Source organism: Muntiacus reevesi, chromosome 7 (assembly GCF_963930625.1).
Source record: "Muntiacus reevesi chromosome 7, mMunRee1.1, whole genome shotgun sequence".
Taxonomy (NCBI): Eukaryota; Metazoa; Chordata; class Mammalia; order Artiodactyla; family Cervidae; genus Muntiacus; species Muntiacus reevesi.
This window is the reverse complement of record NC_089255.1, coordinates 66,010,346-66,023,984: the sequence shown is the minus strand read 5'-3', so window position 1 is coordinate 66,023,984 and position 13,639 is coordinate 66,010,346. Positions and strand designations below refer to the sequence as shown.

The 13,639-nt window shown below is 43.0% G+C and overlaps 1 protein-coding gene across 1 annotated transcript in view; it reads right to left on the bottom strand.

Moving 5' to 3' along the window:
- Positions 1 to 13,639, bottom strand: part of PELI2 (pellino E3 ubiquitin protein ligase family member 2) — a 185,017-nt gene that overhangs the window by 132,287 nt on the left and 39,091 nt on the right. Inside the window, exon 2 of the mRNA XM_065941457.1 lies at positions 3,318 to 3,447. Coding sequence (XP_065797529.1) covers positions 3,318 to 3,447 — 130 coding nt within the window. The remainder of the gene's footprint in view (positions 1 to 3,317; positions 3,448 to 13,639) is intronic.

Here is a 13,639-nt window from a genome sequence, read left to right as displayed (position 1 = left end):
AAGACTAAGAGGGCCCATATTCCAGCTGCCGCTACCATCAGCAAAGGGGTCTCCCTGGCCTCTCCCCAGACTGTTCTGCAGAAGGAACGATGGTGGCAGAGGGAAGAAACAACATTGTCAGAGTCCAAGCCCTCACGTTCTAACAACAGTAGCCACCCCCACCCTAACAGACCTCACTTGTACAATTCCACCCAAAGATGACCCCTTCATTACCAACACTGCAGCATTAGAAATTTCACAGCAAAGCACGTGTTGGTTCAGGTCAAACAGCTTTTACCAAGACCACCACATACCCGGGCCTTCTGACGGGAAATAGGGTGAGTGGGAAGGAAGACTAGAAACACACTAACAATCATGGCAAGTAAGGACAGGCCAAAGGACTGCAAGCCCTGATGAAATCAGATAAGCCAAGCATATGCATACACAAGTAGAATGAACTCAAGGTTATGCTAACAGTAGAGGTTAAGTGACGGCAGGCCATCAAGTCCATCATATTAGTAGGGAAAGCAGAACAGAAGTGACAGTCTCTGAAACTGAAAAGTTACAGTTTTTCAATTTATACCATGGATGGTTTAAAAAAAAAAAAAGTTACACCGTGGATCCTCCTGTATGGCTGAATGGGGCCTGGAAAGTCAGGGAGACTGAGCTTGGGCCTGGGTCACGGAAACATGTGAAAGAGTGGGCTATAGGTCAGTGAGGTCCAAAGGAGGAGGGGAAAGGGGAACTTAGATGAAAAACGTAGGGTTACAAAAGAAGAGACTGAAATGGGAACAAAATGAAGTCATTTCTAGTGTCATGAACTAAAAGAGATGGAAAAAGAGCACCCTGGGGAAAAACCAGGACTCAGTTAAGGTAAGGGAGAGGAGCAGCATTTGAGGAAATGATTTAACACATAAGAGACTTTGTCTGGGGCCAACAGAGCAGGTGGCAAAAGGAGCAGCCGGGCAATGCTGACTCGGGTAGGAGTTCAAAAGGGAACAGAAAAACAGAGGGATTTGTGACTAAGGTACCAGTTCAGGTAGGATGAAGTACTATGCATGAGGCCCTGGACATACAGGTCCCAAGATGAATAAGGGAAAGGCAGTATGGGCAGGTGATTAGCTCACGATAAATATCTTGGGTCCACTCATCTCCCTTGGTCATCCTTGACTGACCCTGTGCACACCTACTGGATTCTCTTTCCTGAAAATTAAAAAAGTGGAGCCACTTTATAACACCCTGGAAAGAATATCTATGTTAACTCCTTTGGACACTCTGGTTCACTTCTCTCACAAAATGTGGTTACTCAAAATTTCCCCCAATTCAGAGAGCTATCTGTAGCCTAACCTTTAATAATGTCTCCACATTTGCTTTTTTTTGGTGTGATATAGCCAGAATCATTTCTGTTGCTTGTACCAAAGTACTTCCCTGAATCCACATGGCTCTTGACCATCACGAACTCACTTTATAAATGAGAAACCGAGGCCCTGAGAATGCATTTTTTTCCAGGTTGTAACACCTAAACACAACTTCCCCTGCTATTAGTACTCTCAATGATATGTTTAAACAGATTTAGACAGCTTCCAAAAGATTATAATATAAATATCATCTGATAAAATCTAGATACAAAGGTAAAAGAGAAAAAGCTAAAACTGGAGCAGATGGAGGTGGGTAATGAGTAAGGAAGATCCATGATATTCTAAGAGTAGCTATTGGAAGGTATATTTCATATCCTACCGTAACATGAAGCCTAAGTAACCAAAGACTTCTATAATCTTTTTAAATATCTGAAGCCATCGTATCAATATAAAATCTGAGATTAAAAAAGGAAATATAAAAAGGTACAGAACCAAAAGAAAAAAAAAAAATATTGACACATAGACAAAATTATAAAGACCATGTCTATAATAACAGAGTATTTTTGGCACTCATCACATGCTTAAAAACATTTGTCTTGGTATTCTTCCCCTCCAAATATTTTTGGACTATAAAATATTTCTCATAATTCTTTGACCTTCCAAGATTCTGTTGCCATTTCACTTCCTCCTTTTCTCAGAATCAGTAAGGCTGATTTCCTCTGTTTACCCTAGCGAGTGTCCGTCCCTTCCTAAAACTTGCACCTTACTTCCCTTTCTCTAGCCAAAAATATGGCCACTGTGTATTATTCTTTCCTGTTTCCTTGGTATTTGATATATTCTGATCTAACCATTCCCTCCCTAATACAAGAGATTCTTAATTGGCACGATCTTGCAAACTTCTTCCATGGTACTGCTTCAGAAACAACAAGAATTTTTAAATAAAAAAGTTAACAGAGGTGACCTGTTTCTGAGTATAAACACCACAGATGCTTCCATGAAGCTGTTCATTTCTCTTTGAACTGCTGGTTTTCAGGGAAAAAAAAAAAAAAAAAATGAAAGAAAGTCTCTTATTTATTCCAGATGGTTCAAACCCATTATGATAAATATATACAGCCAATGCCCCATATGAAATAACTTCATGTAGATATAATTATTTTGTAAAAAGTAAACTATACACATTTTTAGTTTAATTAAACTAAACATGTTTAGTTTACATGTTTAATTAATTAGCAACATGTTTAATTAAAAGAAAAACTGTCATAAAATCTAATAGGTAGACTATATAAACCAGAATGGAAATTCAGGTTTCCTCTACACTTACAGGTCAGAAAACAAATGAAATATTCATAAAAAATGAACATTTTATATACTTCACACTTACAAGAAGTATGCATCATAGACTTCTTATTGCACTTAGCTCTGTTTACTTCCAATTTTTCTAATAATTACACAAATTCAATTCCATGTACACGCAAATTATGTGAAAATACCCACTACTCAAGTAACAGAGGAAAACAGCAAATCTTAATGAGGTTTATACCAAAATTTAACACAGAACACTCTTCAGGAAAAAGAACATCGTTTCTCTCTCAACCACAACTATCCTCAATTGATCTATGCAGACGCCACTACATCCTAAAGCAGTGGTTCATTACGGGGCGGGGGTAGGGGACAGAGGGGAGGGTGTGCCCCCACTCCTAGCCCCCAGAGGACACGTGGCAAGTTTAGGAGGCAGTTTTGGTTGTCCCAAAGTGGCTGGGGGCGTGGGGTCGATGTGCTATTGGCCTCTAGTGGGTAGAGGTCAGGGATGCTGTGAAACACACAATGGGCTATGTACACAACAGCCTTTCACAGCCAAGATTATCCAGCTCAAATGGCCGAGACACTGTCCCACAGAGACATGAGGCTGAAAGGAAAGAGCAGCTGACAAGGACACCCATGATGCACTGTCGGCCCTCCCCATTCCAAGGAGTCCCCTACCTTGGACGCCTGTGGAGTGGATATCACATGGACCGTGCTGGGTTTGACTCCATTAGCCTTTGGCCGCTTGTAGAGAGCAAATCTGCTTTTCCTCCGGCCTCTGTCTCCATTAGGTAAAGCACCGTTGTACCTATAAACAGAGATGAAAGAGTTCATTTATTTGTAGATTTTTAAAGGCATTCAGAATAAAAGTCCGATGGAATTAAGGGAAAAGACAGGAATGCTCATAAAGACTTGTCCAGTAACCGCCCCACAAAAGGGATACAAAACAGACTTAGAGACTTCGGCTGTAATGAAATTCAAATCACTTCCAGAAACTTAATTTAAGAGTGATATACAAAGTAATTATAGGTTCCTTATTCTATAAAGTCAGACTCTTCAAATCTTTTCAGAAGAGACCAAGTAGAAGTAAGCAAATGAGAATTCTGCAGAGGCTGTATCAGCGCCGGCTCAATTCAGCGAACGCCATCCTAATGGACCCTGGAGAAACACTTGAGAAATATTTTTAAATGAATTGGTTAGAAAAGAGCATACTAATTAAACCTCATCTCTCACTCTCAAATCATCTTAATGTCTGTAGGATCTTTATTTGTAAGAAGATCAAATGTAGTTCCTCGCATTCTTAAAAGTTCTGAATTCTCTACCTCCATTCCAATTGCTATTTGAACTCTATACTGTCAGGTTAGTGAAAGCTAGCCTTCAAAAATTAAACAAAGTATGCCTCTATAAGGTTGCCCATTAAAAAGCCCCAACGTATAAAAGAGGAGTTTTAGTCAACAAACTATCAAATATCTTAAAAAGTCACCTGGGAAATATTACTTATCCTTAAGCAGATTTCCCTAAATTAATACCCTAAGCCAGTAGTCCCAACCTTTTTGGCACCAGGAATAGGTTTTGTAGAAAACAATTTCTCGACAGACCAGGGGGTAGGTTGGGGGGATGGTTTGGGGATGATTGTCATAAGGAGCACACCACCTAGATCCCTGGCATGAGCAGCTCAGAGTAGGGTTCACTCTCTTATGAGAATCTAAGAAAGAAAGTGAAGTTGCTCAGTCATGTCCGACTCTTCGTGACCCCATGGACTGTAGCCTACCAGGTTCCTCCGTCCATGGGATTTTCCAGGCAAGAATACTGGAATGGGTTGCCATTTCCTTCTCCACGAGATCTTCCTGACCCAGGGATTGAACCCGGGTCTCCCACATTATAGGCAGACGCTTTACCGTCTGAGCCACCAGGGAAGAATCTAATGCCATCTCAAATCTGACAGGAGGTGAGGCTCAGGCTATATTGTGAGCAATGGGGAGCAGCTGTAAATACATATGAAGCTTCGCCTGCTCACCTCCTGCTGTGCAGTCCCTCGGTTTTTTCTTGGGGGGGGAGGGGGTTGGGGACCCCTGCCTTAAAGCCAATACCAGTGTTTAAAAAGAATGCAGGCTTGCAAGAGCGTTTCCATTTTCACCTGTATTTTCTAATCTAGATTACAGGTCCCTGTACATTCTGACTTGTCTCATGCCATGTTTATTCTCCAGCTCCCTCTTGGCAGAAGTTCTTTTAAAGAGAACCAAAAGAGGAATTGTTTCAAATTTGTGTGGATAAACATGACAACTCTGAGGCTCCCTCCAAGCACCAAAGTCAGAGGCGACGTGGGTGGCGGCTCCACCCTCTCCTGGAAGTCCTGCCTTTGCCACTGGCCCATCTCACCCAGAGAGCAGGGCTGGCAGTATGGCAAAGGGGACACAGGCCCAAGGGGAACAGCAAAAGTCAGAACCAGGGCTTGTGGTGTTTGTTTTACTATTCTGTAGCTGCAGCATGATAATGGATTTAAATTACCAGAAGTTATTTCTGCTGTGTTTTTAATCTGTTTCCATCTCCATCATAAAGGAACGTCAGCTACAGGAAACGTCTCCAGAGTACAGAAATCATTTGTTTCAAGTCGTAATCCTCTCCTTTTTTGGAGCCAAGATCAGAATAATGGACATGATTTTCTTAAACATACCTGTGATCGCCACTCTAAAGAACCTATCCCTGATTAAACAACCATTATAAATCAACTGTGTCTTAATATATTTGCGCATCACTTATACCAGGATGAGCACCCTGTATTAAGAGAAACATATGTGAATCAAACAAAGGCAGGGCTAAACAATTTAAAGGGACGTTTTCATCACTGTGGCCTAGAACGATTGGTACAAGATCTGGCAAGATGTCCTGTGCCCCTCACATTTGCCCAGCTCTCCGCTGCACCTTTCTCTCAACTACACACTGCTAGTCAATGAAACTAGTCAAAGAAAGTGGCAGATGCTTTTTAAGAGATCTGCCACTATGACATCCCTTCTAGGGAACCCAGCCCCGAACACCCTAAGGTAAGCCCAGCACTACATCTGAATGAAATGGCCAGGCCAGCACCCTCCCCACTGAGTGACTGGTGGCAGACATTTGGTCCAAATTGGTCAATGACAGTCTCATCTCAGAAAACTACACACCTGGGAACCAGAGACAACCCGCCAGTCTGTGTGTATGGCCAGAGCTGCAGACTGTAGGCGTGGGAGCTGTGGGGATGTCAAAGTCTGTTCTGTGATGAAGCAGCGGAGAAAGGAGGAGCAAAGCAGATGAACAGGGACAAGCAATCAAAAGAAATGGAAAGAGGATCCTTCAGGGCGTCTCTTGGCACTCTGACCCCTGTTCATGAAATCCTTTCTGGTTTTAGCTAACTCAGATTGGTTTCTTCTACTTGCAACCCCAAAGCCATGTCTAATATAGAGATGAAAACACAAAAACCAGGAATGTCAACTTAACATATACAGAAACATTTTAATTTCAATCGGCAGAGCAGAGACGCAGAGATACTGCAAGAGATACCTTTTATATCTTCAAATAAATAAATAAATCCTTCTTAGTCACAGGCCAAAGAACCAGGACCAGGAGAAAGTTGTATCGCCAGAGATAGGAGAAGAGAGACTTTCAAAGGCGTGTTATCAGTTAAGAGGCCAGTGTGATTTGGAAAAGAATGGGTCTTTGATGACCTCACCCATCTTCAGAGCAAAACCAGCCAAGTAAAAATAAGCAAGCCTCTCCAACACTGAGCCTCACTCAGCGCCTCCTCTCTCTTTCCAATCTTCTCCTCACAGCTAAGAACTTTGAAACAGGGACTCCACCCGCACCACCCCAATTCCAACCTTGCGCACACATCATCTGCCTCCAAATCTAAAAGCACAGTTGATGATGTCATCTACCCATCATCCAACTTCCCGTCTTACATCTCTCAACGACTCTCCTATCAGGGTACACAATATGGTCAATTAAAAACAGCCGCAAGTTCCCATTACTTCTCCCAGGGAGCATGAGTCTAACTCCATCTCCCCACACCTGGGCTGGCCTTAATGGCTTATCTGCCAAAAGGATGGGAAGGAAGTGACATGCTGAGACTTGCAAAGCCAGGTCTCGTAAAAGCCTTAGATCTTCTGTCTCTTGGGAGCTCAGAGCTGCCTTGTAAGGAAGCTGGGACCCCCCCCCCCCCCATGCCAAGGAGGCTACATGCAGGTGGCTCCAGTCAGCAGTCCCAGCTGAGCCCAGCCTTTCAACCACCTGCTAGGTTACCACACGTGTGACTGAAGCTGCCAAGACCGTCCAGACCAGCCCATCCATCAGCTGACTACACCAGGTGACCTAGGTTGATCCCACACGGGAGAGAAGAATTGCCTGGTTGAGCACTGCCCAGATGCCTGGCTCACAGAAATGTTGCAGGAAGGGGGACCCCTTCCAGGGTCCGGGAGTGGGCTCTTGTCTAACACTCGGAAATGAACTGTCCGAGGAGACACATATGCTGACAAAGTAAGAGATTTTTACGGGGAAGGGGCAGCCAGGAGGAGAACCGCAGGGTAAGGGAAGCTTCCCTCTCCAGAACAGGAGAACTGCTCTGCCACATGGCTTGCAGTCCCGGGTTTTATGGTGATGGGATTAGTTTCCCAGTTGTCTCTGACCATTCATTCTGACTCAGAGTCCTTCCTGGTGGTGCATGCATTGCTTAGCCAAGACGGGTGCCAGCGAGAAGGATTCTGGGAGGCGGTCGGACACATGGTGTCTCCTTTTGACCTTTTCTGAATTCTTCTGGTTGGCGGTAGCTTGTTAGTTCTGTGTTCCTTACCAGGACCTCCTGTCATAAAACAACTCACGCAAATGGTTACTATGGTGCCTGGCCAGGGTGGGCGGTTTCAGTCAGCGTGCTTTGCCTAAGAGAATCCTGTGGGAGGTACGATGGTGGATGTGTTCACCCCCTGGGTCTGGCGTAGATGATGACGTGTAACGGATGCCTGGGACAAGCCCCACCCTTCACAGCGTGGTCTCCCTCTCCTGGTTTCACAGCCTCCCGTCTGACCTCTGATCTAATGCAAGGCCAGCACTGTCAGCACATCTTCCCCATGCCCTTCTCACCTCCCTGCCTGGTCCACCCCCCCCCCCGACCCCCGGAATGTGAGTCCATCTCCATCACCTGCCGTAGTGCCTGGGCGCGCTGCAGGCACCGACGCCTGCCCAGCCAACTACACGACAGACGGTCTTTTGTACAGGAGAGTAGAACCCAGACAGACAGATGAGACCCTGCTCATAAAGGCCAAAAGTTACTGTTCTAGGAAAGAAAGTTAGAATGCTCTCTGGCCTGGCAAGGTTTTCAGCCAGCGACTTTGTAAACACAAGATTTCCAAGCACTGCGGGCACATCTGTTTCGGCTGCTAAACAGGGCTATTCTTATTCAAAGCCACAAGTTGCCTTTCAAGATTCACATTAAAAAGAAAAAAAAGAAAAAAAAAATCTGGAGACTTAAAAAAAAATTCCACTTATTGAATAAACATGTCATGAAAATGTACCTCATCATATATGCAGGGCAAATACTGGTAAAGGTATGTAGAAGCTGCAGAGGACAATGAAAAACACTTGTAAGAAAGCTCGCAAAGTAATATATGGTTTCTTTTGGTCTAAAATCCAGAGTTCACACATTAATTCCTTTTAATGGCACTTGGTGTACCAAGTGGGACGCTCCTAGAGGGCAGAGAAGAGGCTCGAATGACTGGAACACACACAAATCACTTGGCTGGAAACGGGCAGTACATGTTTATGTGCTCAGTCACGTCTGACTCTTTGTGACCCTATGGACTGTAGCCGGCCAGGCTCCTCTGTCCATGGGATTTTTCCAGGTAAGAATACTGAAGTGGGTTGCCATTTTCTACTCCAGGGGATCTTTCTGACCCAAGAATCAAATCCATATCCCTTGAGTCTCCTGCATTGACAGGCAGCTTCTTTACCACTGCATCACCTGAGGAGCTGAGAAGCAGCAGACAGCACGCAAATCTATACCCAGTTTTGTCTGACTCCAAACTGTGCACTATTTCCAGTAGCCAATACTGACAACTTTTAAATTCAAGGCATCTCCTGACAAATAACACAAAGATACATTCTTGAGAAGACACCTGCCACCTAAAAAATGCATTTGTCAAAAAGACTTCTCTATAGGAAATAACAGCAAGAGAGGGCATGCCAAAGGCTTCCAGAACACTGCAAAGGCATCACATTTGATCTTAACCAGCCTGAACTCACAGAGCACCACCTGTGTGGATGGGAATGAGAACGTGGGCTGCAGAGAGGAGGCACCGTCAGCACCAAATGGCCATGTGCCAGAGGCAGCCTTGCTTCCTGTTACAGACTGAAGGCTCTGCCCTCCCTCGAAAGCAACATCTCTTTCACCAGCACAGATCAACCACAAGCAAGTACTGTAACTGAGACGCTGCAGATGAACAGGCCGGAGACACTAGAGACAACGGATGTGAAGACGGAGCGTGGAGTCTGATAAACCCCATACCTTGATCCCTGTCTCCAGGCGTGCATGTCAATTCACCACAAGAGTGAACACACTAACACACCGCTGCAACTGCATAAGAAGGTGCACGTAAACCAGTGACACTGGCTTTACATCATTCAATTCAGTTCATCCAGTCCAGTCGCTCAGTTGTGTCCGACTCTGTGACCCGATGGACCGCAACACACCAGGCATCCCTGTCCGTCACCAACTCCCAGGGCTTACCCAAACTCATGTCCATTGAGTCGGTGATACCAACCAAACATCTCATCTTCTGTCATCCCCTTCTCCTCCTGCCTTCAATCTTTGCCAGCATCAAAATATTGGAGTATTGGAGTATGGCTAAAGTATTGGAGTTTCAGCTTCAACATCAGTCCTTCCAATGAACACCCAGGACTGATCTCCTTTAGGATGGACTGGTTGGATCTCCTTGCAGACCAAGGGACTCTCAAGAGTCTCTTCCAGCACCATAGTTCAAAAGCATCAATTCTTTGGCGCTCAGCTTTCTTTATAGTCCAACTCTCACAGCCATACATGACTACTGGAAAAACCATAGTCTTGCCTAGACGGACCTTTCTTGGCAAAGTAAAGTCTCTGCTTTTTAATATGCTGTCTAGTTTGGTCATAACTTTCCTTCCAAGGAGTAAGTGTCTTTTAAAAAATTTCATGGCTGCAGTCACCATCTGCAGTGATTTTGGAGCCCAGAAAAATAAAAGTCAGTCACTGTTTCCCCATCTATTTGCCAAGTGATGGGACCAGATGCCATGATCTTAGTTTTCTGAATGTTGAGCTTTAAGCCAACTTTTTCACTCTCCTCTTTCACTTTCATCAAGATGCTCTTTAGTTCTTCTTCACTTTCTGCCATAAGGGTGGTGTCATCTGCACATCTGAGGTTATTGATATTTCTCCCAGCAATCTTGATTCCAGCTTGTGCTTCATCCAGTCCAGCGTTTCTTATTATCTACTCTGCATATAAGTTAAATAAGCAGGGTAACAATATACAGCCTTGATGTACTCCTTTCCTGATTTGGAACTAGTCTGTTGTTCCATGTGCAGTTCTAACTGTTGCTTCCTGACCTGCATACAGATTTCTTAACAGGCAGGTCAGGTGGTCTGGTATTCCCATCTCTTTCAGAATTTTCCACAGTTTATTGTGATCCACACAGTCAAAGGCTTTGGCATAGTCAATAAAGCATCATTACAGCATCATTACTTGAGCTATCATATGTATCTGTTGGCTTCCCAGGTGGCACTAGTGGTAAAGAATCTGCTACCAATGTGGGAGATATAAGAGACCCAGGTTCGATCGCTGGGTTGGGAAGATCCGCTGGAGGAGGGCATGGCAACCCACTCCAGTATTCTTGCCTGAAGAATCCCATGGACAGAGGAGCCTGGTGGGCTACAGTCCATGGTGTCACAAAAAGTCAGACACGACTAAAGATACTATGCATGCACACGTTTGGATTGGATGCTCTTTGAGCAGTTCCTGTGTCTTTGTGTACCCCACCTTCACCTCTACATGGCACCTTAAAACTAAGGAAAGTCTCAATGAAACAGTCACCATGTTGGTATGGAAATAATGACAATTGTTTAAGGGAGCAAGAGATGATTTCTAGCTCCAATTCTTTTCCGACTTCATGCTGTGAAACTTACCTAAGATGAGACTGTTTTCTAAGCTACAAAGATAGCAGCACAGAGTTACAATTTCAACATTAAAAAGAGATTCCCAAACCTCTCTCAAACATTTTAATTCAACATGGAGAAGGCATTTCCTCCAACTCAAATACCAGGATCCTGTCTCAGAAGGGTGAGGCTGTGGCTATCCAAAGACCCTTCAAGTCTTTATGGCAGCTGAGGTGCAGCCGTTCATACACTTGCACGTTGCTTTTTATCTTGAGGTTATCCAGCTTCCCCGTACCACAGTATTTCCCAAGGCGAAACATTAAAACATTCTTTGTTATCGGGAACACAGAATTGCTCCCACACACAGTAGATTTTCAGCCCTTCTTCCGGGATGTATACACCCACACACCCTCAAGCAGCCTCTCTGCAGCAAAAGGTACAGCAGGAAGGCAAGACGGAGGCCCCACTCTGGTCCTGCAAGGAGTCCCACATTCACACAAGTCGCTGAACATCTCAGAACCGCACTTTCCCTCCCCCATAAAGTAGGAAGAAGGCCTAATATCCTACAGCTTGGATTCGGGAGCCCTTTAGGGGTGGGAGATGAGGGTAAAGCTGTCCAGAGGGGCCCTAACTCCAGCCTCAGCAGCACCACACCCCTCACTGACCCCTGTTCTCTCTGTTCTGTCCACACTCATTCAACTCCTGCGACTAAAGAAGGTTGCACGCCCCCGCCTGCTTCTTCTTTCAACCAGGTCACAGGAAAGAAAAAAGCATGCAAAGCAAATCCAGTCCACAGAACTATTCTCGAAAAGAAAAATATTTGTTACCTAATACTTAGCCATGTGCATATTATCTGAAGTCTTTCTCCTCCCTTTTTCATTTTAAGCTGGTACTGCCACTAAAAAAACACCAAATAAAGGTTTTGTTTTTGTTTTTTTACTGTACTGAATCTTTGATTTTTGAGCATTCACTGGAGAGCCAACAATATAGTTTTTTTTTTTTTCACTGAATATCAGAAGGTACACACAAAGCATGAGGCATAGGGAAGGCTATTTATATTATTTTTAAAACACTGATGATGACATCTTTTTCTGCCATTGGCTTTAACGGTCCAAAATAGCTCTGATTAAAGACATTAATATTAGTGCTTTATATCAAAGAACCTAGGGGTGAAAAGTATTGTTAAAATATTACCCTGCAGTAATTTTTGATTCCTAGAAGAGAAAATGAGCCACGTGGCTCAGTGGTAAAGAACCCGCCTGCAATGCAGGAGATACAGAGGTTTGATCCCTGGGCTGGGAAGATCCCCTGAAGAACAAAATGGCAACCTACTTCAGTATGTCCTGGGAAATCCCATGGACAGAAGAACCTACTGGGCTAGCTACACAGTACATGGGGTTGCCAGAGTTGGACACAATTTAGTGACTAAAGCAACAACAAAGAGAGAAAATATCACACAAAGGGAAAAAACTAAAGTATAACAAGAAATGAATTTAATATAGTAAAATATTTGTACAATTCAAGACCAGGTAAAGACTTACCACTTTATCTTATTCTTGAATTAGCACCATCTTTTTTAGGAGAGAGGGCAGTCTGAGTCACAGCTCTGCCATTAGTAATCATGTATTCTTTTTTTTTTTTTTTAATTTTAATTTTTTTTTTCCAGTGGGTTTTGTCATGTATTCTTTTTAACCATTTTTAAAACTTGAAGTATAGTTGATTTATAATATTGTGTTAGTCTCAAGTGTACAGCAAAGCGATTCTGTTGTACATATAAATATACATGTAGATATTCTTTTAAGTGATATCATATGATACTTATCTGTCTGATCTACTTCATTTAATATGGAAATCTCTAGAATTATTACCATCTTACACTTCACACAGGTCACCAATTAATAATCTTGAAAACCAAATTAAGTCCCACACATTCATTTTTTATCACTCCAATATTTATTTTAATCTCATCACCTCAATTGAGACAGATGCATAAACTGTATGTGGTAGACTGAAATACTGGTCCCAGTTCTTCACTCCTCCCTGAAAACATGCCCTTTGACATGACTTTATACTTCCAGTTAGCCTCCTTGCCCTGGATTTTGGGTTGGACCAAGTGAGTTGCTTTAGCCAATGGGATGTTAACATATGATGCAAGAAAGGGTCTGAGTTGTGCTTGGCAGTTAGGATTATTCTCTGTCACCTCTGTCATGGCCATAGGAAGAGTATGTCCCAGCCAGCCTGGCAAGGAGGACAAGTGACACTTGGAGGAGATCCAAACCACATAAACATAGCATAAGCAGAGTCACTCCATTACACCTTGGAGCAGAGCCATCTCAACCAACCCACACTCATGAGAACGAATGATTGTTTTTTCAAGTCACTGTCTTTGGGTATGATTTGTTACACAGCATTATACAGCAAAAAGTAAATGAATTTCAAAAGCAATTAATAGTTTCTTCAGTATCTAAAAACTTTGGGAAAAGCAAAAATATAAAATGTATACCAAATGAAAGTTTTACATAAAGAATTCTTTTTCACTATGAAGGAAAAAGTCTAAAATTAGAGATAATTAGAAATAATTCCAAATGTGTAACTTTCTAAGACTGATTATATTAAGTGGGATTTTAAAAAAAATGCATACTTCATACAGACACTGAAAATGCATTTGATAGAAGTCTTCATCTGTTTCAGATTAACGTCTTTAAGAGCTGAGAATAAAACAATATTTTCTTCTCATTATTTAAAGGTAAAAGAGTAAAATAAAAAGCATTTATATTAAAAATCAGGAACAAAACAAGGATGCTTACCATTACCATTTTTATTCAATACCATTCTAAAATAAATCCTAGTC